This window comes from Ostrinia furnacalis, unplaced genomic scaffold, assembly GCF_004193835.3.
Source record: "Ostrinia furnacalis isolate ACB-3 unplaced genomic scaffold, ASM419383v2 OfSCF0638, whole genome shotgun sequence".
NCBI lineage: Eukaryota > Metazoa > Arthropoda > Insecta > Lepidoptera > Crambidae > Ostrinia > Ostrinia furnacalis.
The window spans coordinates 192,959-218,792 of NW_021130877.1; the positions used below are offsets into that span (position 1 = coordinate 192,959).

The window sequence follows — 25,834 nt, forward strand, 5'->3', positions numbered from 1 at the left end:
TAGACTGTTTCATCTTATTCAAATGTCAAATATTCGCAACAATTTTTTGGCTGAACGTTAAAGGCAAATTGAACAAATTGTACAAGTCACTTGAGAATTTCAATAATTTCAATAGAGTTACCAATGTTTCTTAGGTTAAGTCGTACTGGGATTAATCTTCTAAAACCTGAAGCTTGTTCAAGTTATAAATTATGTAGGTGTTATGAAGGAAATGAGGAGATCCTTATTCAAATTTGTTAGCTTATTCGATTCACGTCTTACCGCTCCTGCACATGACGCCGCCACCGCGCCGCCGCCGCGCCCTCGCCGCGCCGTCGCCGCGCCCCTACACTGTTCATACGCACCGAGTAAAGCCCGCCACCGCGCCATCAAAGCATAATTTTGCCAGCGGCGCGGCGGCGGCGCAGCAGCGGGCTTCACGCGGCGCGTATAAACAGTGCAAAGGCGCGGCGACGGCGCGGCTGCGGCGCGGTGGCGCCGTCATGTGCAGGAGCGCTTAGGCAGTTCGATTTTTTCAAATTCGAGACAAAAGTTTTCTTGCAGAAATTGCTTTAAATTGCCCAACACACACCACCATGATGTAGCTAAAATTTTACTAGGCATTTTTCAGCTTTTAGTTTTCCAGTTCAGCTATTCGATTTAGTATTCATATTTAACGAAACAAGTTTAGCATGTTTTTACCACAATAGCTTTATTTCACAAACGTTTAGAACAACGGGCTTGTATTGTTAGTTAGGGTTTGTTCTGATATCAAAACGGAATAAAAATATTTTACGAACACGGTAACAATTCAGCAGGCTATCAAAGCGTGTTGTGATTGTTTTATGAAAACCTTTTGAACTATAAACTTTTATTCGGAAATAATGCTTTGTGTAAAATTCTCTCAAAAAATGTGGCATTTATTCTTATTTCGCGGGAAGAACCTGGATGCGGGCAGCGCAGGACCGTTCATAGTGGATAACCTTGGGGGAGGCCTTTGTCCAGCTGTGGACGTCATTTGGCTGAAACGGACGAACGATTCTTATTTATTTATTGATAGGTACAACTACAGAATACAAGCATAACGTGCAACGGGACTATTCCCACTGTTGCAACTCTTGTGTAGCCAGTATCTACAATGTTCAGGACAAACTTGACCTTCACTGGTCAGTCGATCACTACACTTCAGTTAAGCAAACAATAGGCTAGTTTCCTAAAAAAAATTTTTTAGTCCGTCATGTTTAATATCAAAAAATATTGGACACATATATTTTTATTTGTCAATCTAACAAATAATTACATAGTTATGGTGCGTTGAAGTTCTGCACGACGTCACAACGTGCGGCACTTTTATGCAAGCATTGACGTCACGGGCCTCTTCTTATGAACTCTGGCGCGCTTTATCTCTTTAAATTTTAATTAGTTTGAAAAAGTGAAAAATACGTGTAGAGTATTTTTTGATAAGTTAACTGACGGACTAATTAAAACTCTTGCTTTTGACTCAGGAAACATCCCTATTATTAGCATTGTAAGGTTTATTAAAACATTTATACTTCGTCTCTATTATTATTTATGGTCATAAACATTTAGTTCATAAAGTTGCCAGGTTTAATACTGTAAGAAAACTACGACTTACTGTTTCAAAACTTCCTTCAATGCTTCTTCCTCTGCCCCCTCCAATACGACCTTTGCGTACTTGATGATGAACTCATCCCTCTGAGTGTCAAGCACGCCCTGTCCCAGCTCTAATACTCCGAAGTCGTGGTACGTCTCTAGTTCTGTCACTCCGCTTAGCAATTGGTATCTAGGAATAATAAAATAAGGGAAACTTTAGCTGTCTGTATACAGGGTGGAAACCGTGGAAACGATAAGTGATCTCACTCGGTTATTTCTAAACTATACAAGATATCGAAAAACTGGTTACTGATCCTGAAAGTGCTTCACAAGTTTTTTCAAACGGTAATAGTACCGTACCTATTAATAGTAATAGACTACAGAATAAACTGGATTTATCTGAAAATGCAATGTTTCCAGCTTCCATACTACTACATGTTAGTTTTTAATATTATACGGCTTTATTTACCAAATGTATGGAAGCTGATTTTGATATCTTGTATAGTTTAGAAATAATCGAGTGAGATCACTTCCACCTTGTATATTATCTTAATATTACTCTTAAATAAGGTGACAATAGCACAACATAAAGTCCAATTATAGAGGTTGGTAACTAGACTATAGTTGTTCGCTGAATTATTGTGGGGAACTCCTAACAAGCGTTGTTAGAGGTTAACCAGAATACTTTAACACGGAATAAATTATACAAATTAGATACTCTTTTCGAATCTTTCGGGTTTCCAAATTATAATGAAATGACTTAGCTACGAATAAGAATAAGAAATTATTTATAATCGTCTTTTTTGTTCGTTTGTAATGTTTTTTTTTAATGAGTGTTCAAAGCAAGCTATTAAAAAACTGTATACAACTACAGATATATTTCTACGATTTAATAACGATGTATGAATTAGCAAGAACAATACAAGAAAATAATACAGGAAAACTAATAATAGCAGAGCCATTTATAGACTCAGCAAATGAAATACAATTTACTTCAATAGGCGTGTAAATCCGTGTAATGGACACTTAATCAATCACGAATATTCGGCTGATCACGCGAGCATGAAAGTAATAAATATTATTGTCGAATAAAATCACGAATTATCTGCGCGAAATAGGCGAGCATTTAATAAATATCATAAAATGTAATGAATTAAGCTTTTCAAGCAACGCCACAAAAAGGATCTTTCGCCTTTTGAGTCTTCCAGTCACTTGGCCCACTTTTAGCTTGGTCCACAGGCCAAGTCGCCGGTTTGAATTTTAAATATTTCTTCTTCCGGCAACTGGGCCCACTCTAAGATTTTTGTTCAAGATGGGCTCAGAGTCCGGAAGAAAAAATATTTAAAATTGAATCCATCGACTGGGCCCGTGGTCCAAGCTAAATGTGGTCTCAGTTGCTGGAAGACTCCGCTATTCAACAACCAGCCACTGCCAGCTATCTTTTTGAAGTCGCCGATCCATCGAGCAGGACGTAGAGTATGAAATGCTTTTCGGATCAGTGAGACAATTAAATTTTAAAACAAAAAATGGCCAGGCTTTTTGTTCCAAAAAAACTATTTTTACACGAGCATGGAAAAATATTTATTCGATAATAATATATGATTATTATACCCATTTGATTTCTAAGAAACATGGTATCTATTAATAAATTTGTAAACGGAGCAAAAAATATTTGTTCCGACATAAATTTTCCTCATTATTGGCGCTTTAGAAATTGTATGAATAATGAATATTAATATTGTAATAATGTTCCATCTATATTTATACTATTAGAAATTGATACTGGAGAAAAAAAATCGCTTCATCTTTAGACGGTTCATCAACAATAATAATAAAACTACCTACTAGAAGTAATTAATTACCCAGCTTTCTTCAAGATGTTATTTTTCACTATCAATAGGTTTTCAATTTCTACGTTATTTGGTAATCACACATTTAACTTCTCAAGTAGGATACTTCATGGTCGCATAACCGGTTTGATAGACGCTCTACATTCATTTATTTGTTTCTTACAAGCTTTTATTTACTTTTTTAAATATGTATTTCAATGAGTCTACTCCCCTTTTGTCAGCATATAGGTGCACTATAACTTTTGTAAGTAGTTAGTAGTCCCCAAAGTTAAGTAACTGACCTACTGATTCTTTTTTTTATCCACAACGAGGAAGCTCTTGACCTGTATCTCACCTGATGGTAAGTGATGATCAGGCCGAAGGTGGAAGCGAGCTTCTTCCGGAATCCTCAACCACGGAAGAACTGGCTATCTTACCTCTAACTAAAGTAGTAACACAACAATGCTTTTTAATATTGGTGTTATGGCAACAGACTTAGGTAAGATGGTGGTAGCTAGCCAGGCGGACTTAGAACAAGCCCTACCACCAACCAAACCGAACAGAAAAATCTGCCCCTACTGGGAATCGAACCCGGGACCTCTGCGTCTGAAGCACGTGGTCTTACCAGACCATAGAGGCGGTTATGTACAAAACTTACTTGCTTAGCAAATTGGGGAATGACTCCATCGTTCTGGCAGGCTCGCTTGGGATGAAAGACCCGGCCACCGTCGGGCCCAATGGAGTCTCAAACTCCCGCGCGAGTATTTGCACCTTCTTTATTTCTGAGAGCCTGTGAACAAAGTTCAATTAAACTGTATTATCTGTTTTCATTAAACCAATATAAGTTCTCGTCAAGTTACGATTTACCTAATCTAATCGAAATTAGGTAAATCGTAACTACACTGAAAAAAATGTTTGGTTAGGTACCTGCTTACACAACAAGTGACCAACGAACTAAGTGTTAACTATAACCAAGCTAAGTCTAGCTTACTACAGAATTATTTGTTTAATTTACACAACATTTTGGTTCTCATAACTAAAGTGTTCGGTGGTCACTTTTGTTGTGTAAGCAGTAACGAAACATTTTTTCAGTGTATTTCTAATCGTTTCTATTGATCGGTTGAATTCTGGTATCCGCGTCTCTATGAGCTGTTTAACATGACTCAATCAGATCACCTGACTGCTTATTATTCCCTACGAAACACGGAACCATATTTATTTCGAAGACATTTAATTCAATGCAAAATCTTTGAGAGACGAGAGAGTCAATGCACAAGACCACGTAGAATGCAGAAGTATTATTGTGCAACCTTTTTAATCATTTTTAATCATCCGAAATTAATTTCAAAAACGTAGCACGAGAGATTTACAATCCTGAAATGAAACCTAGGAAACAATAAATCCCAGTCTTTCCCTGAAACGGGAGACAGCACACGATAAAATCTAGACAGACAGAGATAAGCAGCCGAGTGAACCTGCATTGTGCCAGACAAATGCTTTAGGGAATGGCAGAGTGTAAATGTAGCAGTTAATTCAATAGCGCTTGATATTTTATTGCTTACGGACAGTTAAGCTTTTGATTGAAAAAACTGGTAACGGAATGAAAAAATCGTAAAAATAATTAAAAAAAGTAAAAACTTTAAATCAAGACTTTTTCGCTATGTTCTATTGAATCAACAGAAAAATACTGCATTGAAACCAGCCTTAAAATAATTCATTAACAGAATTATTTTAAGGCTGGGTTTCACCATCTTATTTTAACTTTAATAAACGTCAAAAATCTGTCAAACTCCATACAAAAAACAATTCAGCCTAAATCTATACAATATTAAATGCCGTTCTCTACTCTGGACAATTTTACACTGATTTTATTGAATTGTCAATATAATAAACACAAAAGCTATTTATGTCGATTATTTTGCGCTCGGCCTCTACGTGTTGGATCTGTATCCCCACGCAAGCCTTATAAAGGACCGGGCCACTTTTGACCCGTGAGCTCCAAAGCGTATAGGTAAACATAATAATAATAATAAATAGTACTTTATTTACAATAACATCTAATAGTCGAAAGATAACGCAAATATCAACCTTAAAAACTTTCTTCATCGAATGTGTTTATAAAATACACACAAGAACACAATAAGGTAAGTAATTTACATTTATTTACTCTCATTACAAAGTTGTCACATACGTGGAATTTGCTTAAGCCTATTTAAAAGTGTTTCCAAAGTCAACCCAATTTTCATGCGAATTACAAATGCGTTGTGCTTTGTAATTTCAAATGAAGTCACACGGCTTAAGGAGGCGCTAATTATCTTCTGTTGTAAAGGTTGCAAGTGATTTACATGCGTATTCACATGCTTGCTTAAGTGAAGTAGCACCTCTATATGAAGTTGAACGCATAGCGTTGAATAGAGAGCATATTGTGATTGGTTCGTGCGTGTGACTCCGCCACTCAAGTATTGTCAATAGAATAGGTTTTTGGGACCCTGTGCGTCCACACGCACCGTGACATAATGTTTGTGGGATTGTTTAAAAATTGATAAATCAAACATTTTACTGTTCTTTGTTGGTCTTATAATATAGTAATTGTTATTCTGAACAATGAATGGTTCTTTTCTTACTAGAATTTATCTACTATTAACAAACGTATTTATTTTCTAAAGGAGGTACTTGTAATTGTCATTTTACGGGAAAAAAGTCGTGAACTCAGGACATCACTATCGGCATTTCGTCTCAAACATTCGTCCGCGTTCCTTGCTCGGCATTCGGATCGTTAAAGGTAGCCTTTCGAACGTTTTCGAAAGTTTGAAGGGCTACCTTACCTTACTTTAAAGGCTACCTTTATAAAAGTATTTAATCAAATCTAGACAACTTTTCAATCATAGTCAAAATAATTCAAGGTCTGTAGTACAAGTAAAGGCCAGTACTAATAAAATCAACATACTCACGGTTTCTTCTGGAGGCAAGTCATCATGTCCTTGGATGATGGGTTGCAGTCCAGGCTCTGGGCCACTTGCAGCGTGTACTGGGTCGGGTCTTTGGTCATGGCCCAGTCGGACAGAGCTGAACCGGACATAAGGATCGCTCGGTGGAAGAGACCTGCAAAGGTTTCAGTAGTATGAAAGGGGTACTTGTTCTTAATTCTAGATTTAGATAAAGGGAAGCTACAGTGGGGTGGGATTTCTTCTGCAGACATGACGTCATCATTTCTTTGGAAGATAGGTTGCTTTCAAGGTTTTGGGCCACTTGCAGCGTGTACTGTGTCGGATCTTTGGTCATCGCCCAATTGGACAGAGCTGAACCGGACATAAGGATCGCTCGGTGGAAGAGACCTGCAAATGTTTCACTAGTAGGAAAAGGGTAGATACATGTGCCTTGCCTAGAATGACAATAGTTACTTTAGCCACTTCTTGAAGTAATCTATCCATTACATAATTTTTCACCGGCAAACTTGTGAAATATTTGTCACATAGCAGTCGTAGAATTTGTCTACTAAATATTTGTCTATCCGTAAGTTTATTGTGATTTTAGCAGCTAGTTTGGTGGAATAACGCTTTGTGATTATGTGTTTTCTCATATTAATTAGATTTAAAGTTTGGTAAACCAGTTTCTATTCAACTGTAGTTGCTTTGCTTTGTTTAACATTTAAATTAAAGATATAAATTGTTACTAAGTCGGCTATGCAAAATCGTTGCCTAGAAATACAAAATGCAAACAGGCGATGCTCAACACACGAAAGCAACATCGTGACTAAACAATCGTTTTTTTAACGAAAGCTCGCAGCTACGAGAGCTTTTCTAGCTTCGGCTGGACAGAGTGACGAGTAAAAGTACTCTCTCCGATACTGGCCGATAGTGCGTTTCATGAACAGGACAAAAAAGTCGCACTTTCTAACTAGATTATCATGAGCATCAAAGTGGATCTTGTAGCTCTACCTATTCTATCCTATACGGGCTGATAGTGCGTTTCATGAACACTATAAACAGGACAAAAAAGTCGCACTTTTTAACTCGACTATCATGAGCATCAAAGTGGAGCTTGTAGCTCTACTTACTTTATCCGATAGGAGCTGATAGTGCATTTCATGAACAGGACAAAAAAGTCACACTTTCTGACTCGATTATCATGAGCATCAAAGTTGAGCTTGTGATTCTACTTATTCTATCCGATACGGGCCGATAGTGCGTTTCATGAACAGGACTAAAAAGTCGCACTTTTTAACTCGAATATCATGATCATCAACGTAGAAGCTCTACTTACTCTATCTGATAGGAGCTGATAGTGCGTTTCATGAACAGGACAAAAAAGTCGCACTTTCTATCTCGACTATCATAAAGCATCAAAGTGGAGCTTGTAGCTCTACTTACTCTATCCTATACGGAGTGATAGTGCGTTTCATGAACAGGACTAAAAAGTCGCACTTTCTGGCTATCATGAGCATCAAAGTGGAGCTTGTAGCTCTACTTACTCTATCCTATACGGAGTGATAGTGCGTTTCATGAACACTATGAACAGGACAAATTAGTCACACTGTCTAACTCGATTATCATGAGTAAAAAAGTAGAGCTTGTGCTAGAGCTGCCTCTGGTAACATTTAAATTTCAAATCCTAATTTTGCTGGTGAACAAACTGTAGGACATTCGAGGACTCGTCTGAGGTTACTTTATTCAGGGTCACGATCCTCAAACTGTGTGTGAGAGGACTCAAGAGCAGGCGGTCGTTATTTTTAACAGATAGGTACGATGTAAAAACCACCAATGGTGAAATTAATTAACAATTAATAATAACGTAATTTTCAAAGCTTTGAATGTAATAAAATTCATACTAAACCTAAACCTGGAATGAATTTTCGCATAGAAACTTTTATCCTGTATCCGAATCTTTTTGAGATTTATTATAAGGACAATTTTATTAACACTAGAATATTCTTCTCTTTAATCCTAATAATTTTTTTATCAAACTTCAAATAAAATACAGGTTTTTATCCACGGCCTCGCTCCGAACTCGGCCTCGAATTTGAACTGTCACAAAAATACTTTATCACGCGCATTTTTCCGTTTTAAAAAGGGTTTAGGTCTCAAACTTATTTATTTAGTGGCTTAAGCTTAAAAAAGTTAAAGACTTACTATTAGTTTGGATGTTTACTTGCTTAGGCGTAAGGCGTTAAAGTCAGATAACCTTAGGTTCGCATGTATGATATTAATTTGAATCCATTTAAAATTCCACTCACCATTAGATATAGGAGACAGCATCAAATAACTGACACACGCCGCACCAGTGCCGTGCCCCATCAACGTGACAGAGTTGGGGTCTCCGTTCAGGTCCTCGATGTTGTCCTTGATCCACTGCAGCGCCGCCAGCTGGTCTAACAGACCGTTGTTACCGTCGAAATGTTCTGTCAGACTTGGCTTCAAGAAACCTGGTGGTTTAAGATCAATATTAGTACTTTGAGCTAGTGGATTGTAAACCAAGAGTTCGCATAACTGACAAGGTTTTCTAAACTGTACATACTGCAATCTACTCGTATACAAACACTATGGGAAACTACGTCAGCTATTTCTTGGTCTATAAACCGCAAAAGAACGAGAAAACTGTACCTAATTGTGTAAAAACTGGGTTGCATCTGCTCGTAATTAAACGTCATGTCGAAATTTGAATAATAACGATATGAAAAATGTAGGTATGACCTTTATTGGGGACGCTGGCTTTCTAGTTATTGTCATAACCTCGGCATTAATTAATTGTTAACTGTAAACAAACAGCAAACATTACTTATTTTTACTTAGCTTTAATTTAGTTATCTTTCCTAATCAAACGATTAAGATATTTAGTAAATTCTGCCTGTTCAAAAGATAATATTTACTCAAATCAAGGACCAATTACGTCGTTTTTCAACCTTTTTAAAAGCACCAACCAAATCCATTTTATCATTTTACGAGAAAAAAGTAAGAACGTCTAAACCGCGACAGCAATTCCAGATCTTTTCCGTCGTAATTGTCCTATTCAGGGAAACTTATAGCCTTCCAGATTTTTCTTTCTACTTTTAAAGACTAAAAACCCGGATGGGTATCATTGAAGGAAGTTACCGGACCGTAAAAACGTGTTTCGTCAACAAAATGAGTTCCTGTGCAATAAGGAAACTTGGTATTCTATTACTGACTTTAATTATGTTTTATAGAGTATCAAATAGCTTCAGCTGATTTAATTTAGTAATACATAAATTTCATTGATGCATTTGAAATATTCCAAGCAAAATTCTTGTGAAACTGCTCATCTAACGTTTTGATTATTCACCTTACATTTGTTTATCCATATAATTACAAAAGCTATTTGATATCTATCATTAGGAACTTCTGACCTTTATAATAACTTCTGGTAGAAAACAGACAAAAATTAATTTATATCACTTTATCACTAAAAGGAGCGATACCTGTTAATATGTGATTTCAAGATGCCAACATTTCATCATCACTTTTCATCATTAAGTTTCCGCTTTAACCCTCTTTAGTTTACCAAAGGCATATGAAGTATTAATTTGGTCTACATTCTCCACGGTTGACCAGACTGGTTGCTATCATTTTAACGTCAAAGTCAAAGTCAAAATTTATTTATTTGTATAGAGTTATAGACTAATTAAATATTACTTACAAATCGATATAAATTTTGCTCTTAAGAAGCCTTTAAATGTCTCATAATCTTTTTTACCCTACCAGTCACACATAGGTACATATTAACATCAGAATAAAAGGTTTTTTTAATTCAAAAATAATTACCCAATATCCCCAATCTGAAGTTGAGGGTGATGACCATGATGTTCCCGTAGGATGCTAGAATCTTCCCATCGTACGGGTTCCCTGAGCTCCACTCGAAGGAGTCTCCGTGGATGAACACCAGGACTGGAAACTTCTTGGACTTTTGATCTGAAACAAAAAGATTTTGTTAATTGAGAAACCCCTGTTTTTAAGTCGGTTAAAATTTTTAAGGTGAGTTTAGAATGGAGCAACTACTTCTAATAGAACAACAAGCCGCTCTATGAAAGTCATAGTGTACGTCGTACATTTTTACATGTAGGTATTGTACTATTCGTAAGAAATTACTAAAATTACTGCCTACACCTTGTCAATGTCAATTTTTTAGTTTAATCTCTTTTTAGTCCGCTTTAAAATCTGATTGAATCAAATATAAAACTTAATACAAAGGTTTAATTAAATAAAATGGGTACACAGATTTTAATGAAGGCTTGATCTTCAATATTACGATTAATAACTTGACATATTGAGAAACATTTATTGAATACTTTACTGAATGACTTTGCCGTTCTTTCATAACAATTACAAACAATCCGACAATTAATCACAACTAATTGACTGTTATTCAACTGTTTGTTTCAAGTTCTTAGTTCTCTCTCTTTCCAAAGCAATATTCGCTGAAATACTAATCTTTATTTATTTGATAATCTCCATCCGCTGCTAGCAAAAAATTAAGCTCATTGCCGCCAGATAAATTTAAACTTTATTTCAAAAGAAGAAGGTCCAATTTGGGTTGTGTACAGAATTGGTAGAAACCTTTGAGTTAGTCTAATCGCTCACAAGGACTATTACGAAGGGCTACAGCCTCAATCAATCTTCGCCCGTATTCACAAACGATGCTTGCTTAAGTGAATCAGCAAATCGAACGCACAGCGTTGAATAGAGCTCTGTGATTGGTTCGTGTAATTCACCCTGTGCGACCACGCGCACTGTGAGACCTCATAGTAACGTTTGTGAATAATGGCGCTTGTCTCTTAGGTAGATAGATACCTATAGCAATTCTTTATGTATTTTGTCGTTAAAAGAAAAGTTTTTAATTTTTTATGTTATGTATTTCATTTACGCCGTTCAACAGTAATTTAATTTTAGTAAATACATAATATTAGTATTTTATGAAATAAAATGTAATGATTTATTGTTTCCGTTCCAAAATAGTTGAAATCAAAATAACAGTAAATGAAGGTGCGACTTAAATTCGGAATCAATTGCGAACTCATTTGTGTTTAAAGTAAATAAATAAAAACATTAAACATAACAGTATGTTTACTAAAACAACATTGAGTTTATGTTCATTAATTTAAGGTAAAATAAGGTACTTGATACAAATAAGGCCTACCTAACTTTAAATGCTTATATTTCAATAAATATTAACGCCAGTCAACAAAAACAAGGTTAATTAACTTCTTCCATCCTTTAATTTTAGCAATATTACAAAAAATAACAAAATTTTTAACTAAATCTACTCAAATTAAGCAAATTACGAAACCACTGATTTTGGCTTTAATAAATCACCTACACGGAATAAGGCCTATAAGATTCAAATGCCTCTAGACCTCAAAATTGAGGTTGTATTAAACAAAATGCGGTCTTATAACATTAAACACGTCGATTTGTTTGCGTTATCAAAATTTTTCATACCAAGTAAACAGAAATATACTGTATATCTCTAGATAAACTTAAATTCCATTTATTAAGAATAATACATAAATTATAGATAAAATTAAATATTCATAGTAACAAAGTAATGATTCCTTACTTAAATGATCAAAAAAAATATCAAAAACAATCAATATTATTTTTGTGTATAGGGCTTATTAAAACACCGTGTTCGAATAAGGCCTACACATAAAACCTTTTAAATAAATCAGTTCAGGAACATCATTTAGTCTTGATTTTTTGTAAACAAAATGAGATCTCAATTTTTGTTAGAACCAGGGCATAAAAAGGCTTCTGAATCATCTTTACGAACTCCTACACAATCTTTGTGATACCACCAAAAACAGTCCTTTATGATCGCATATCTGCTACATTGTCTTCGAGACAGGCATGATAATACCAGCTTTTATTCTCCTTCCTTCCTTTAGAATTATACATACGACTTTTTTTTCTTATTTTTGATTGTTTTTGTATTTTGTTTCCTTTTTTTTACAGGTTTTGTAAATTTTTTCGACTCTGTTTTATTTTTATTTTCTGTACTGTTAGTAACATTCTTATTAAATAAATATTTAGTTACTCTTTGACTCATTTAGTTTAATGAATTTGTCCATAATCAGGTGTTAACATAAGTATCTAATATGGCCTACTATGCTGAAATAAGGCCTAGGCCTTATTAGATATCTTGCTCTTGTTGTCTTTAAGAAATTACAAATAATGCATCTATAGCCAGTAGTAAAAATTAAGGTAATTATTAGCTAGTAAGAAATATTTAGAAACGATTACTAAGAAAAGCTTAATCTAAAACAGCGTCATTTTACCGAAAATTTAAGATGAAATCGCCAGATTTTTATAAGAGAGCACGAAATCACCCACCACCTTAGAAGAACGCGTGCCAATTGGTGCTGGGATCGTGGATCGGGACGCTCTTGTACTCTACCGGGTTGTAAGGCATATGAGTAGGTACGTGTCCTTGAAGTATTATCCCGGTTGGATTTATTTATCTGTGTTTTCTGATGTGTAGGCCTTATTAGAACGTAGGCCTTATTTGTATCAAGTACCTTACAATTTAAAAAAACCTAAATAATAGCTTGTAGGTATAAAATAATAACAGGAACTAGCAACAGAATAAATCAAACTACGATCTCAGAATACAGAAGAAACACTACAATAAAAAATACTTTTAGGATCCTTCAGGTACAAAAATAATTAAAATGCTTCAAATACGAAATTTCAGAACTTATAGCGACATCTAGAGTATTTCGCCGTAAACTATTTGTAGGAGAGGGTCGTGTCCTGAAAAAGCAACCCAGATTACCCGTCTCTTGCTTTTCAGCGCAGTGGAAACCTTTTCAGTAAGAGTTTCGTTACTTCGAGTATAGATGGCGTTATTTGTAGGATTTGGAGACTTGTTCTGATCTGAATTTATGAACCAAGAAAATTATTGTTGCTTCCTTGAGTGGAAGACAATTATCTAATAAGTGGTAAAATTTAAATATTTGTAACTAAAATTAAAAAGCCTTGTCAATTTGCTACACGTTTTATCTGAGTAGGTACATACAAATTTATTTGAACAGGCTTTTTGGACTGATTTTTCAATCATCAGATAAAAGAAGAAAAAAATACCTACATTAGAAAATGAAACAAAACCAAACCAGTATTTCTATTTCTCCGCATTGAGTGTATTACGTATCTATACCACACACTCATATAAAAAGCTCAGAAAAAGCCTATTCCATGAATAACGCAAACGGAAATGAGTCTCCGGCGACGGCTCCGCTCGAATCGAGCTTTCTTTGACGTGCCGCCATTAAGCTTTTGTTTAGGTATATTAATGAGGTAGTTGCGGGCTCGTGTGGGCTGGATGACGGAGCTTTAATTTGAAATATGTAAGAAAAGGGATCTCAGGTTTTTCTTGATGAAAAGCTTGCGAGATATTCTTGACATGACGAAATTGGGGAAAGAAATCTTTGAAAGAAAAAGGAGAGTAATTACATGAAATACCGCAAGTAAGAAATACAGTTCCAGAAGTTTAAGATTATTTTACCTACAATGTTGCTTATTATATCACTACATATTTTAGAACAAAGTCGCCGGGTCGCTAGTTCCATAATAAATTATCATTGTTTATAATTGCACTTAAGATAAAAACATTATGCCATAATATCATAGTGCAATAGGTACTTAGTGTTCCACCTCAGACTCGTGAAATTATTGAGATTGGTACTTGTTATAATGCCAATTACAGTTATAATAATAATAATAAGTAACAGTGTCAATAGCAATCGAGAAAACAAAACTAAATTGAAACACTTAACTGGGTAAATATGAATAAAAATAAAAATACAACGATTGATGACATTGAAGAATGAATAATCATCAATTTGGCTACAGTATTAGCCAAATCAACCTTTATTAAGCTAGTTGGTATTTATAAAGTATTTTAATTAGTTTATCAAAAAATGTACAAAGTGAAAATTAAAAATGTGACTAATTTTGTTTGCTTTCTTTGAAACAAGCATACCACGAGTTCTTGCAAAAGTTTCTTTAGATTTAAATTATGTAAATTTTGATATTCAACCAAAATCCAGATAATTAAAGTACGTTAGAAAAACTGAAATTTCATTCGTCAAGTTTAGTTATTACTGCTACATTTTAACTCTAGTACCTCAAGGGTAAGACCACTTATGCCAGCTAAATGGATTAAACTCTAGTTTTATTTAACCCCATGAATGGAACGCAACGTCAAGCACCCCTTTTATTTGAAGTCAGTTAAACTCCAACTTCACGTTTCGTTAGGTAATTAAAGAATGTTCCGGACAATAAAACTCAAAAAGGTGTAAAGCGTACTTCCAGGTTAGGTTATGGGGTTCAGTGATTTAGAGGTACTAACATAAAATATGTTGACCCATTTCACAGTCGCATACATAGGCTTTTACCGAGTAGGTATTGTAGACTAGGTAGGTTGAGATAAAAATACTCCTTAAACCATGGTTGGTACCAACTGGTAATCATACTTAACCTTTAAGACGAACACTGACCGTGGGGCCCCTTGTATTCCATTTTAGGATAAAACCACATTGTAAATTGTTTTATAACAATAATGAGTATTGAAATACTCAGGTATTTATACATCAGAGGTGGAATTGTGTAAAGCAATCGTAATCATTTGACAGTTCATAACGTACGATAAAGTCAGATAAACAAAGCGTTTGACAGAATAATCATACATTATGAACTGTCAAATAATAAGGATTGCTTTACACAATTCCACCTCAGCTTATCATACATTCTTGTGGCGGAGTTTTGGGCTGACGCTGTGTAGGTTTGTTGTGGACACGACAACAATAAGATACATCAGCTTGCCACGTATTATGTAAAACATTGCTAAATATGATTTTCAAAACTTATAGTTATTATACACATTCGTCATTTCGAACTCCTCCTATGTTCTTGTGATAAATTTCATTGCGGGTCCAATGACAGTTTAACTTTCCCCCGGGACAAACTTGGCCTTCATTGGTTGGGTTTTTATGGCGGTCAAGCTGTAGATCCTGGCTACACAGGAGTTGCAGTAGTGGGAACAAGAGGTGGGAATAGTCCCGTATATTTGTCATTTTGCGAAAAGAGTAGAATTTTCTAATGTGGAGCTGCAATCCAGTGATCCGATTTTACTGTGTGGGTTATGCTAAATTCAAGTGCATTCCTTTCATAAGTACCAATATCAGCAGTCCATACAGACTCGCAAAATTCAATTACAATTCGCCCAGGGACCCCTAAAAACTGGAACAATAGCGTCCAAACCCTTGCATTGCCCGTCTACTCCCATTGTTTACTTCGACTTCTTTGTTCCAAGCTTTGTTTGTGGGGAAATTACTTGAAAATTTCACTTGATTTTCGTTGAACCGTGTATTACACAGGAGCTTTGGAGTCAGTTACAGACGATAGGGGGCGGTGGTGTTGTCATTTCGTCGTCGAAATGCTTATTGTTTCGGTATTTTGGGTAACTTTTCGGATAGTTTGAGGGGCTTAGATTGTTACGGTTTTTAGACAGTTTGAGATAATGGCTCGGAGGAATCCGCCTGGAACATGGTAATGTTTATAAGAATAATTCAATGGTTTTAAATTACTAAAGGCGTTATTGTAAATATGTATGTGCCAGGGAAGCGAACAAACTTATCTGATGATCATTCTGTTACTTAAGTGTAAAAACTAAAGTTTTTCAAAAGATAATTATTACCAAATTAATTAACATAACGTTTTCATATCATGCCCACTTGAGAAATTACAAAACAATTTTCCCGACACAAACTTTCACCCCTTATAACATTTTTATTAACCATAATAAAGTAACATAATATACCTTTTTATTTTAAAACTCATTTATCAACTAAAAATCATGAAAGTTGGTTCCAGATGTTTGGAAAAGCGTAGTCTATAGTTGTTAAAATTATGGATTTTCATAACAGTTTCGTATACACATAATTTAATTCTATAATTATTTATATTTGCAGCTAAATTGTATTATTAGTTATTTCACTACAAGACCCATTTTGCGATATCCGCTTTTCCCCCAATTTGTGGTTCCGTCGGAAGAAGCCAAAAATAGCAATAGAGGAAAAAATTAAATGTTTTCCTTACATTAATTTTAACCAAGAATTTTGTTAAATTTGCATTTCTTTCAGTGTTTTTTGGGTAAATATTTTAATTAGGTATGATTAGATAACAAGGAAAGTTTAGATTTAGACGATGGTGAAGTTTTGTGAAAATTTCACTTTACAATTTTAATGATCTTCGTTTTTCTTCCATAATATTAGTAATTAATTTCTTTTTTCTTTAATTTTTCACCCATATTCACAAACGATGCTTGCTTAAGTGAAGCAACAACGCTATGCGAAGTTGAAGCGTTGAATAGAGCTCTGTGTGCCTACCATGAGTTTACGTTAGGTGAGCTCGCTAGCGAATACGTCAAAAAATTCTATGAAGATTTTATTTCTTGAAAGTAGCCACTAGGGGCGCTGCACAATATGTCATACATTTAAATGTCATTTTTTTACGCAGTCGCTAGCGAGCACTCCTAACGTAAACTCATGGTAGGCACACTGTAATTGGTTCTTGTGTGTCACTACGCCACTCAAGTATTGTCCATGAAAAGGTTTTTGGGACCCTGTGCGGCCACGCGAACTGTGAGAGTTCTATAATGTTTGAATAAGTACGGGTGTAAAGTGTTGTATTAAAGAAATTGCTTCATAATTAGGAGACCACCTGATCTTTTAACTAGTTATAATTTTTTAAGTGATAGTTTTCTTCGCAGACATTACATGGAAATAAGCTATATTGCAGAAAAGTTCAAAAATTTTTGAAACAAACACATTGTAAAGCACTAACTAGTTTGAGACTGTAGTACAAAAATATGCTTAGTAACATTGTCACAAAATGCACATTAGGTAATAATTATTACTAAATTGGGAAATAAGTATAACATTACTCCTAATTTATTTCGCTTGCCAACTAAAATGATTAACTGTAAAACGTGATGATGTCAAACATCAAAGAGTATAAAGTGTCCAAGTAACATAATTAGTATACTACTGGCGCCATCGCGTGTCTATTATAAGAACTTCCGTCCCATTTGAGAGTCCAAATTCTTAACCATTTATAAATAGTACGTTTCTATTTAGTTTACGCGTACGAGTAAAAGAACAGGGGAAATTCAACCGTAACTCGATTGTAGTACGAGCTAGTGAGTTTAGAGATTTTTGTTATAAATAGTTGGAACGGAATGCACGATAATAGGTTAACAAAACGAGATCGTCACAGATGTTGTTAACTGTTTCTTGGTACGGAATTGAAATTGGTTTCTTGTATTTTATGGTTACCGCTTATTCTTGAGAGCGTGACTTCTGACGTACCTATACGTCGGCGGCGGATGAAATATCCCAATTTACTGTGGACGTATGGTGCCCAAAAGTAGCTATAGAACCATTTTATTCTAGGCTCCTCACCTACTTTTGTCGTCTCTAAAATATTAAATGCAGCTGTGCACATACAAAAGGGGTGAAACCGATTTCTTTTAGCTAAGTACCGACTCCATTATCAGTCGCCAAATAACCTAGTTATAAGGGCATCATTATAGGTCCGTCGTTTTTATACTTTCGTTCATTCAAAAATTTCAGTCCATTTCAGGATCCAGTGATTTATTTACAATTTACTTGTTTCGTAAATAATTTTAATTCATTAATCATGTGTTATGTGTGTAGCAAACAGTGTTTACGTAAGTAAAATAATAAGTAAAAGCAACACAAAATGTCAGATTTTCTTTTCGATTAAAAAAAAATTAAAATAAAAACAAATCATGTCTTTAAGAAGTGAATCTAATGTAAACATTTTAAAACAAATAATTATGTACCCGTCAAACCGTCAATAGTTTCGATTGCAATAAATGTGTAATTAATGCACGATTATTAATTAGATACAATTAAGAATATGATATAAGAAAAACAGTTCGAACAAAATAAAAGAGTCTTCAGTGACTTGACCTACGTTGTTCAATGTTTTTATCAAAATTAAACAGCAAATCAACAAAAAAAATCTACTCTAGAATGTTTAAAGTAGAAGTAAGGAAGAAAAACTATTCAAAACAAGTAAAAAGTGGGCCAGTCACTGGAAGACTCGTCCGTCAAACGTGGATTTCAATCAAACCAAATATGAGCATTCCTTTTAATATTCAGTTTTGCCGTGTTATTTCGCGTTTTCCCTTGTATATTTTTTATGGGTTTTAAACGAGTTTTTTCGTTTATTTTAAGAGTTTTCGGCTCATCGCAAACGGTGAGTGATTGACGTATATTTACACAGAAAATTGGGTTCCAGCGGCGCTTACTGTTTCAAAAATAATCCGGTTTCGTCCATTTGATCCCGGCTGAAAGATACCAATCAGCGGCGAATCATTTTGTGATAATGAAAAAAATATTGCACGGTTAATTTGTAATGTTATTTTGCTTTTAATGAGAGTATTATTGGGACTTTTCAGCAATTAATTAGTAAAACTTTACTGTGTTTAATGGATAATTAATTTATTAACAGCGATTGTTCAAGATTTGGACGGACATCTTGTCTGTAGTCTGACAAGAAAGGTGAAACGTATTGGTTATTTTATTAAATACTTTGTCGTATGGTCACAGAAGAATCGTTACTTTTGTAAAAAAAATCACGCCGTTGTCCCGTGAAGCGCTCCAATCGTGACTAAAATTGCATGAAGCGATGCATACTCTTCTGCCACCCACGCGTTTTTACGAACGGTATTCAAGAAATCGTGTACCTACCTACTGTATATTTTATTTAGATTTAGTTTCGTTTCATTTTCTTGATTTTGTTTTGTGTCGCTGAATAAAACATTTCATTTTCACTAGCAAAAACTATTGGCGCACCTATATTATTATGATTACGCAGGCCGCTACCAACCGGGCAACATGGAAAGCATTGGGGGAGGCCTATGTTCAGCAGTGGACGTCCTATGGCTGAGATGATGATGATGGTATTTATGATTCTTCATAAATTAATACATGAGGTATTTTACTGCTGTGTATTTATAGTCTTACCTCTATAAGGCACGTAGATGTTCAAATACAAGCAATCCTCTGACTCGTTCTTGAGGAATGCCTTCAGCTTTGTCATGTAGTGCTGCCGCTCCCACGTCGGTGGGTCCCCCTTTTTTATGGAGGGGAGAGCCTGTGGGCAGACGGGCTCGAAGTGCGTCGCCATCTTCACCCCTGGCCAAGGGGGTGCGTTCACTGAAAAAGGGGAAATTAGGTATGAGCTAAAACGTATGTAAAAATCTATTGTGTTGCTAAAGAGGCGCCAACAGCCCAACGTTGTCACTATCGGCCTAACGGTGAGGGTCGGTAGTTCTAACGTTCGAACCCCGTGTCCGCTGGGTTATTGCGACAAGTTTATTAGTAACGAATCTTCTTCTTTTCGTGTCGACAACAAACCTACACAGCCCAAAACTCCGCTACAAGAGTGGCGTTGTCAGTAGCACTCATCAAATCCTCCTGAGTGCAGTTGCTTGGACACTCAGGGCACGACATCAGGTGCTTCATCGACTGGGGAAGAAAAACACACCTGCACTCCACCATGTTTAAGCCGTCCAAGAATCCCCACCTGACCAGATTGTCCTTACTACGGCCAACCTGCGTCCGAAGTCTATTTAAAGACTTCCAGGTAAGCCAGGGGAGCTCATGTCCAGGTGGAGGACTCTCAGACATAGGGACAAAAGGGCAGGGGAGATCAGCTCTCTCGCGCCATAACCTGCATCTCTCTTTTGACCGATCGTAGCGAGTAACGAATTAACACATAATATTTTTTTTTTATAATAATAATAGTGTTTATTGTGCATTAAGTATTCTTAAAAAAATGGTACGTAAGATAATTAAAGTAAAGCGGAACCTCAGAGTAGAACATCAATAAGGTTACACAAATCATCATGTTGTATGATATTTCATAGTCAAAGTCAAAGTCAAAGCTTATAATCAGTACCTACCTACTTAGGCTTAGGACTTCTCAAATTATGATTTTTTGGGCATAAGCCATTTCCTCAATTCGGATTTCATCCGAATCCTTTACATTAGATGGATCAATGAGCAACAAATAAATTATTTGGGTTGACTGAATACGTTTGTGAGAATAGCTATAATAGAGATCAAAGATTTAAGTGTACTCGTAAGTGTATCATCCACGATCATTGATACTTTTATATTCGTTCAGCCAAATGACGTCCACTGCTGGACAAAGGCCTCTTCCAAGGTTTTCCACAATGCACGGTCCTGCGCTGCCCGCATCCAGGCTCTTCCCGCGACCTTTACCAGATAGTCGGTCCACTTTTATATTACAAATCTCTTAAAGTACGAGTCCCCACTAGGTGGACCGACGATCTGGTGAAGGTTGCTGGAGGTGCCTAGATGCGGGCGGCGCACGACCTCTCTTTGTGGATATCCTTGTAGGAGGGCTTTGTCCAGCAATGGACGTCATTCGACTGAAACGAACGAAAGTACAAATAGGGTAATTCCAGGATACATGCCCCAGTGGGATAGGCGCCGCGATTTTAAGTACACTATGTTACAAGCAACTTAGCATAAAGTTATAGTATGTATAATAGAAAGGGACCTCCCCGTACTACTTTTCGCCTCGCAAACCATCAAAGAGTGCGTTCGTTTAGCCAGTGAGAGCAAAAATCTTCCGCGGCCAAACCTTAGCGAGCGTCGAAATAAAATTGGTAAGTATCTTTTAATGGATAACTTTTTTGTCAGCTGTAAAATGAAGCAGACTTTTATATAATTTGATAGACTATCTTATAAATTAGTACGGGATAGCTATGTTTAATTCGATTTTTAGTGTTATTATATTTTTATTTAAAAAAGGCACCTATCCTATGCTAAAAGGATAGTTGCCTAATTTTTTTTTGGTATAGATGCCCTTAGGGCTATGTCCCATGCTCCTAGGGGCATCTATCCTAACCTGCTCTTTTTGTCACAAGTAGCAAGTAAGTAGAAAAAAAGAATGTAACGGCTAACCTTAGGAAAGTAATAAATAGGGTGCCCTTCTGATCAAATTACCTCTTTTCCCGACTTCGGGTGGATATACTATGTACTATTTTTATATGATCAAACGAACTTTCCAAGTGAAGTTCGATCTGAATTATCCTGTTTTCGCCGAAGAGATTTATTTTACCGTGTAGTACCCCTGTACGACAAGCCAATCCGCACACAATATTCAGCGTAGTAGTAGTAAAAAACAAAAGAGCGGGCAACCCCACCCCTACCACGCTGTGGGCTCGGTGTCCGAGCGGTCTCATTATATTTAGAGAAGAGATGACATTGACGTTTACCTCTAGGGAAGAAGATATAGAAATCTTCGGGTTGGGAGGGACCTTAAATCTCTTCGGCGAAAACAGGATAATTCAGATCGAACTTCACTTGGTAAGTTCGTTTGATCATCTCGGTGATTAATATCTCGTTTTAACTCGCAAGAGCAAAAACGGCTACTGGTTAAAAAATAACCGAACATAAAGTGGCTGCTGGTTAATTACTTAATGACCCGCAAAAATGACCGATTAAAAAAGTGGTTGCTGGTTAATATCTCGTATTAACTCGCTAGAGCAAAAAATGGCTACTGGGTAACATCTCGCATTACCTCGGAGCAAAAGAATGGCTACTGGGTAACATCTCGCATTACCTCGGAGCAAAAAAATGGCTACTGGTTAACATCGCGTGTTAACTCGGAGCTAAAATGGGTCAAAGTCACGCGTCGTGTCACAACGCTTATAATAAAAATGTACGAGCACTTGCACAAAATCGTTGTTACAACCAACCTTGTGTTGGGTCTAATTCTCGTCACTTCACTGTACAACTTAAAATAATTACGTTTTTTGTCGGTAAAAACGTCCTGGTGACGTCACTTAAGTATTTTTCTTATACTGCGTGCGGTCGTTGCGCGTGCGCACAAAGGAATGAGACCGCTCGGACACCGAGCCCACAGCGTGGTAGGGGTGGGGTTGCCCGCTCTTTTGTTTTTTACTACTACTACGCTGAATATTGTGTGCGGATTGGCTTGTCGTACAGGGGTACTACACGGTAAAATAAATCTCGGAGGCGAAAACAGGATAATTAATAAAAAATATTAAATTTGGTATTTAATTCATTTCATAACAAACAATCTTAAATAATAATACTTGGCTTGTTTGATTTCAAAAAGCATTTGATCCTTAGAATTCAAAAACTGTATTAACGAGTCATCTATCCCTGCATCAGGCATCTATCCTTTGAAGCAATCATACAGTGAGTCTTCTATCCCCCACATTAGGCATCTATCCCACTTTTTAGAGGTCAATTAAAATGCTATTTACTCAGAATCGGTATAACTTAAACTAAAATAATTATAGTAATATCATAGACGAAAGACCAAAGTTTACAGATACTAAGATCAAATTGTTGATAAAAACTTACTGACTGAGTTACAGAGCTGTTTCAAAAAGTGGGGCATCTATCCTGGACTAGGACTAGGACTAGGCTACTCAATTTTTTTGTACTTCATATAGGTACGTCTTTCTGTATTACCTATCAAGTTTCTAATGAAAATTACTTTGTTTAAAATACTTCAATGGCCTCAAAAAAATTAAAAGACAGTATAGAGTTAGGACCAGGAAACAAGTTCTGATTTTGCAATACATATTTGGTTATCAATTTTAATATTATTTCATTCACAAAATTAATTGTCCTTGCATTTATCATTACACAGGCCAGCTTATTGCGAATTATCTGTATCATAACTCGCTACCAAATGACAATAAAATTTAGAATGCGATAACTTTTGACCCATGATTAGTAAAGTGATTATAATGTTTGTTCAGTGTCAATTTTGTTAAAACTTAAAGATAAGTAAGTAACTTATTCGCTAACCAGGATAAGGAGTAAAAAAATAATCTTTAATATGATAACAACAGATATCTAAGCATACGAGTATAATATGAATCTCACAAGAATACTATAAGGCAAGTGAAAGTGAAAATTTCAAGAAGAGACCGCTCAAAAAGGCACCGTTCATTTTCATTTGCAGTCGGATAAAATTCATTTCATAAGACATTATACAGTTTTATGCTAAACAGTAGTTGACAAAAACGGTTGGCTCAACAATTTCAATATTATTCAGTGGGAATACCCCTTAGTTTACTTTTCATTTCTATGTTAATTCTTTCTTCCTTCAACCCGTTACATAATGTAAACAATTATGATATAATTTTATATCTACTTCATGTAAAATTATTAAAAAACTCCAGTAATTAAGAAGTTGTTATATAATGTAATTAGAGTGATAAATTGTCCCAATTTAAAAATATAATGAAGCGTTATTAAAGTACATAATTGGTTACATATTGGACGCTCAAAAGTATCACGCGCTGCCATTGACATTAAGTTAAAATAAGCGATACACGGAATAATAAATTATAATTCGCTGGTTATTTAATGGTCTAGCTTATTATGCTGTTAATATTTAACCCGTTCAATGTCCATGGGAAAAAAAACAATAGGTATCGTGTATTGAATGTTATTCTCGGAACATAAAAATATGGCGCTTATACTATAGAGTCTGATACCAAGAACATCGGTAGGGTTTACAACCAACTACATAATAATATTATGTATGTAGTAACTCTGCTAAAATTAATTCAATAGATAATTTTAAACTCAAACACTTCACACACAGACAACCAGTTCCACAATCGTGGTATAGTTTAGTAAAAACATTGGATATTGCTCCAAAAGGCTACTAAACGTGTAGTTTCAACAGATTCCATTCAGTGAAAATAGGAGTTTTTTTTTGTTACATAGATAGTAAGCATTTCAGGATCAGCCCAACAGAATGCCTTTAGACTTCACAGTGCGGTCAAAGTTTTCAAAGCTTTCAGGTATTTCAGGAATCGCTGTGAACCTTTTACAGCAGTCGTGCCGGCGCTTTTCAGGCACATACATTACAGATACACGGTGATACATTTAGAAACCTGACTGACTACCCCATTCTCCTCTCGTTTGACTGAAAGCTTTTGATATTGAATAAACTACTAGTTTTACCCGCGTTTCCCCTCGGAATTCGCTTGTCACAATATCACTATGGGACATCTCATGGGAAATATAAACATTTCCGGGATGAAAGTCAACTCAAGATGAGTGTAGAGTTTTCATCAGTGTAAACATAATGTTATCATTTTTATGACATAGGTACCTTAGAAATTAAAACAGTATTTTTTTTATCTATATGAAAAATATTCAGACCTCAGAACAGTTCAAAGGACTTATTCTGAATGATTATTCGAAACAAAATTGATATTTTTCTTAATATTGCTTAGGTACCTAATAGAGTAATAATAATAATAAGGTACTGGTTCAAATCCCACCACTGCTAGACTATTTTGAATAACCCATTCGTAACACAAAGGGTTAACGAGTTTATTTTTTGTTTACCAACTTTATAGACTTCTAGTTTCCTTACCTGGTGGCATAAATCTCAAATGGCCTGTAGGAGGAGCAGCATACGGTATGCCCAGAAACATCTCCACAGGCTGCAAATCATAATGGCGGCTCGGCTTTACTATTAACCCTCTCAAAGCACCCTGCCGCAAATGGTACTCGCGTGTCAACCTCTTTCCGTCATCGCTCGTGAAACTTCGGGCGTCGCCGCCCAATCCCGGCGCGCCCTCATTCGCCATCGGCAGCAAGAGCGAGACGGCAACACAAATAAACAGTTTGTGATTTATAAACGGAGTCGCGTGCCGGTTGCCCGCCATCTTGTTTATTGGTTCGTTTTATGCGCGCGCGATCTCAAAATAGTTGCAGTTTTACTGTTTGTTTGCTCTTTGAGTTAGTGAGTCATTGTCCGGTTTTTATATCTTTATTAGAAGCATCATTCGTGTCTTCATCTGCATTCTTTAGCACTAAACGTAACACTAAATTTCACTGTACGTTATAATCACATTTTTACACTAAATACATAATTTTTATCACTAAAATTAAACTAGAGTCATTATATTTCAAGTCACTACGTTTTATTTCACTCAGTAACGTTTTTTTTTAATAAAAAAAACTTTAGAAACGATCGCGTTATTTGATCAATAACGTTAGCGCGTTCATGAGTTGCGCACACGACTGGATCGTATCCAAACTGTCCCCGCGAGATTCTAATACCAAAATACTACTACTCCGGCGACAGAGGGGATAACATTCTACGGTATAACTGAGAATATTTTTGGCATTCCACACTATCCGAGGTAGTTAGTAAGTACGAGTACATAGTTACACATTTACTGACAACATCAACGAGCATCGGTGTCCTGAATAAATATCTATCAGATTTTAATTGATTTTTTTTTAACTAAAACGCTGGAGATCCTTGGGACCG

The 25,834-nt window shown here is 35.8% G+C and overlaps 1 protein-coding gene across 1 annotated transcript in view; it reads right to left on the reverse strand.

Moving 5' to 3' along the window:
* Positions 1-25,553, reverse strand: part of LOC114366581 (uncharacterized) — a 37,215-nt gene extending 11,662 nt beyond the window's left edge. Inside the window, exons 1-7 of the mRNA XM_028323501.1 lie at positions 24,929-25,553; positions 19,486-19,677; positions 10,199-10,345; positions 8,656-8,844; positions 6,374-6,524; positions 4,081-4,212; positions 1,616-1,783 (exon numbers count right to left, since the gene is read on the reverse strand). Of these exons, the coding sequence (XP_028179302.1) occupies positions 1,616-1,783; positions 4,081-4,212; positions 6,374-6,524; positions 8,656-8,844; positions 10,199-10,345; positions 19,486-19,677; positions 24,929-25,223 (1,274 nt within the window). The 5' untranslated portion in view covers positions 25,224-25,553. The remainder of the gene's footprint in view (positions 1-1,615; positions 1,784-4,080; positions 4,213-6,373; positions 6,525-8,655; positions 8,845-10,198; positions 10,346-19,485; positions 19,678-24,928) is intronic.
* Positions 25,554-25,834: the final 281 nt, after the last annotated feature.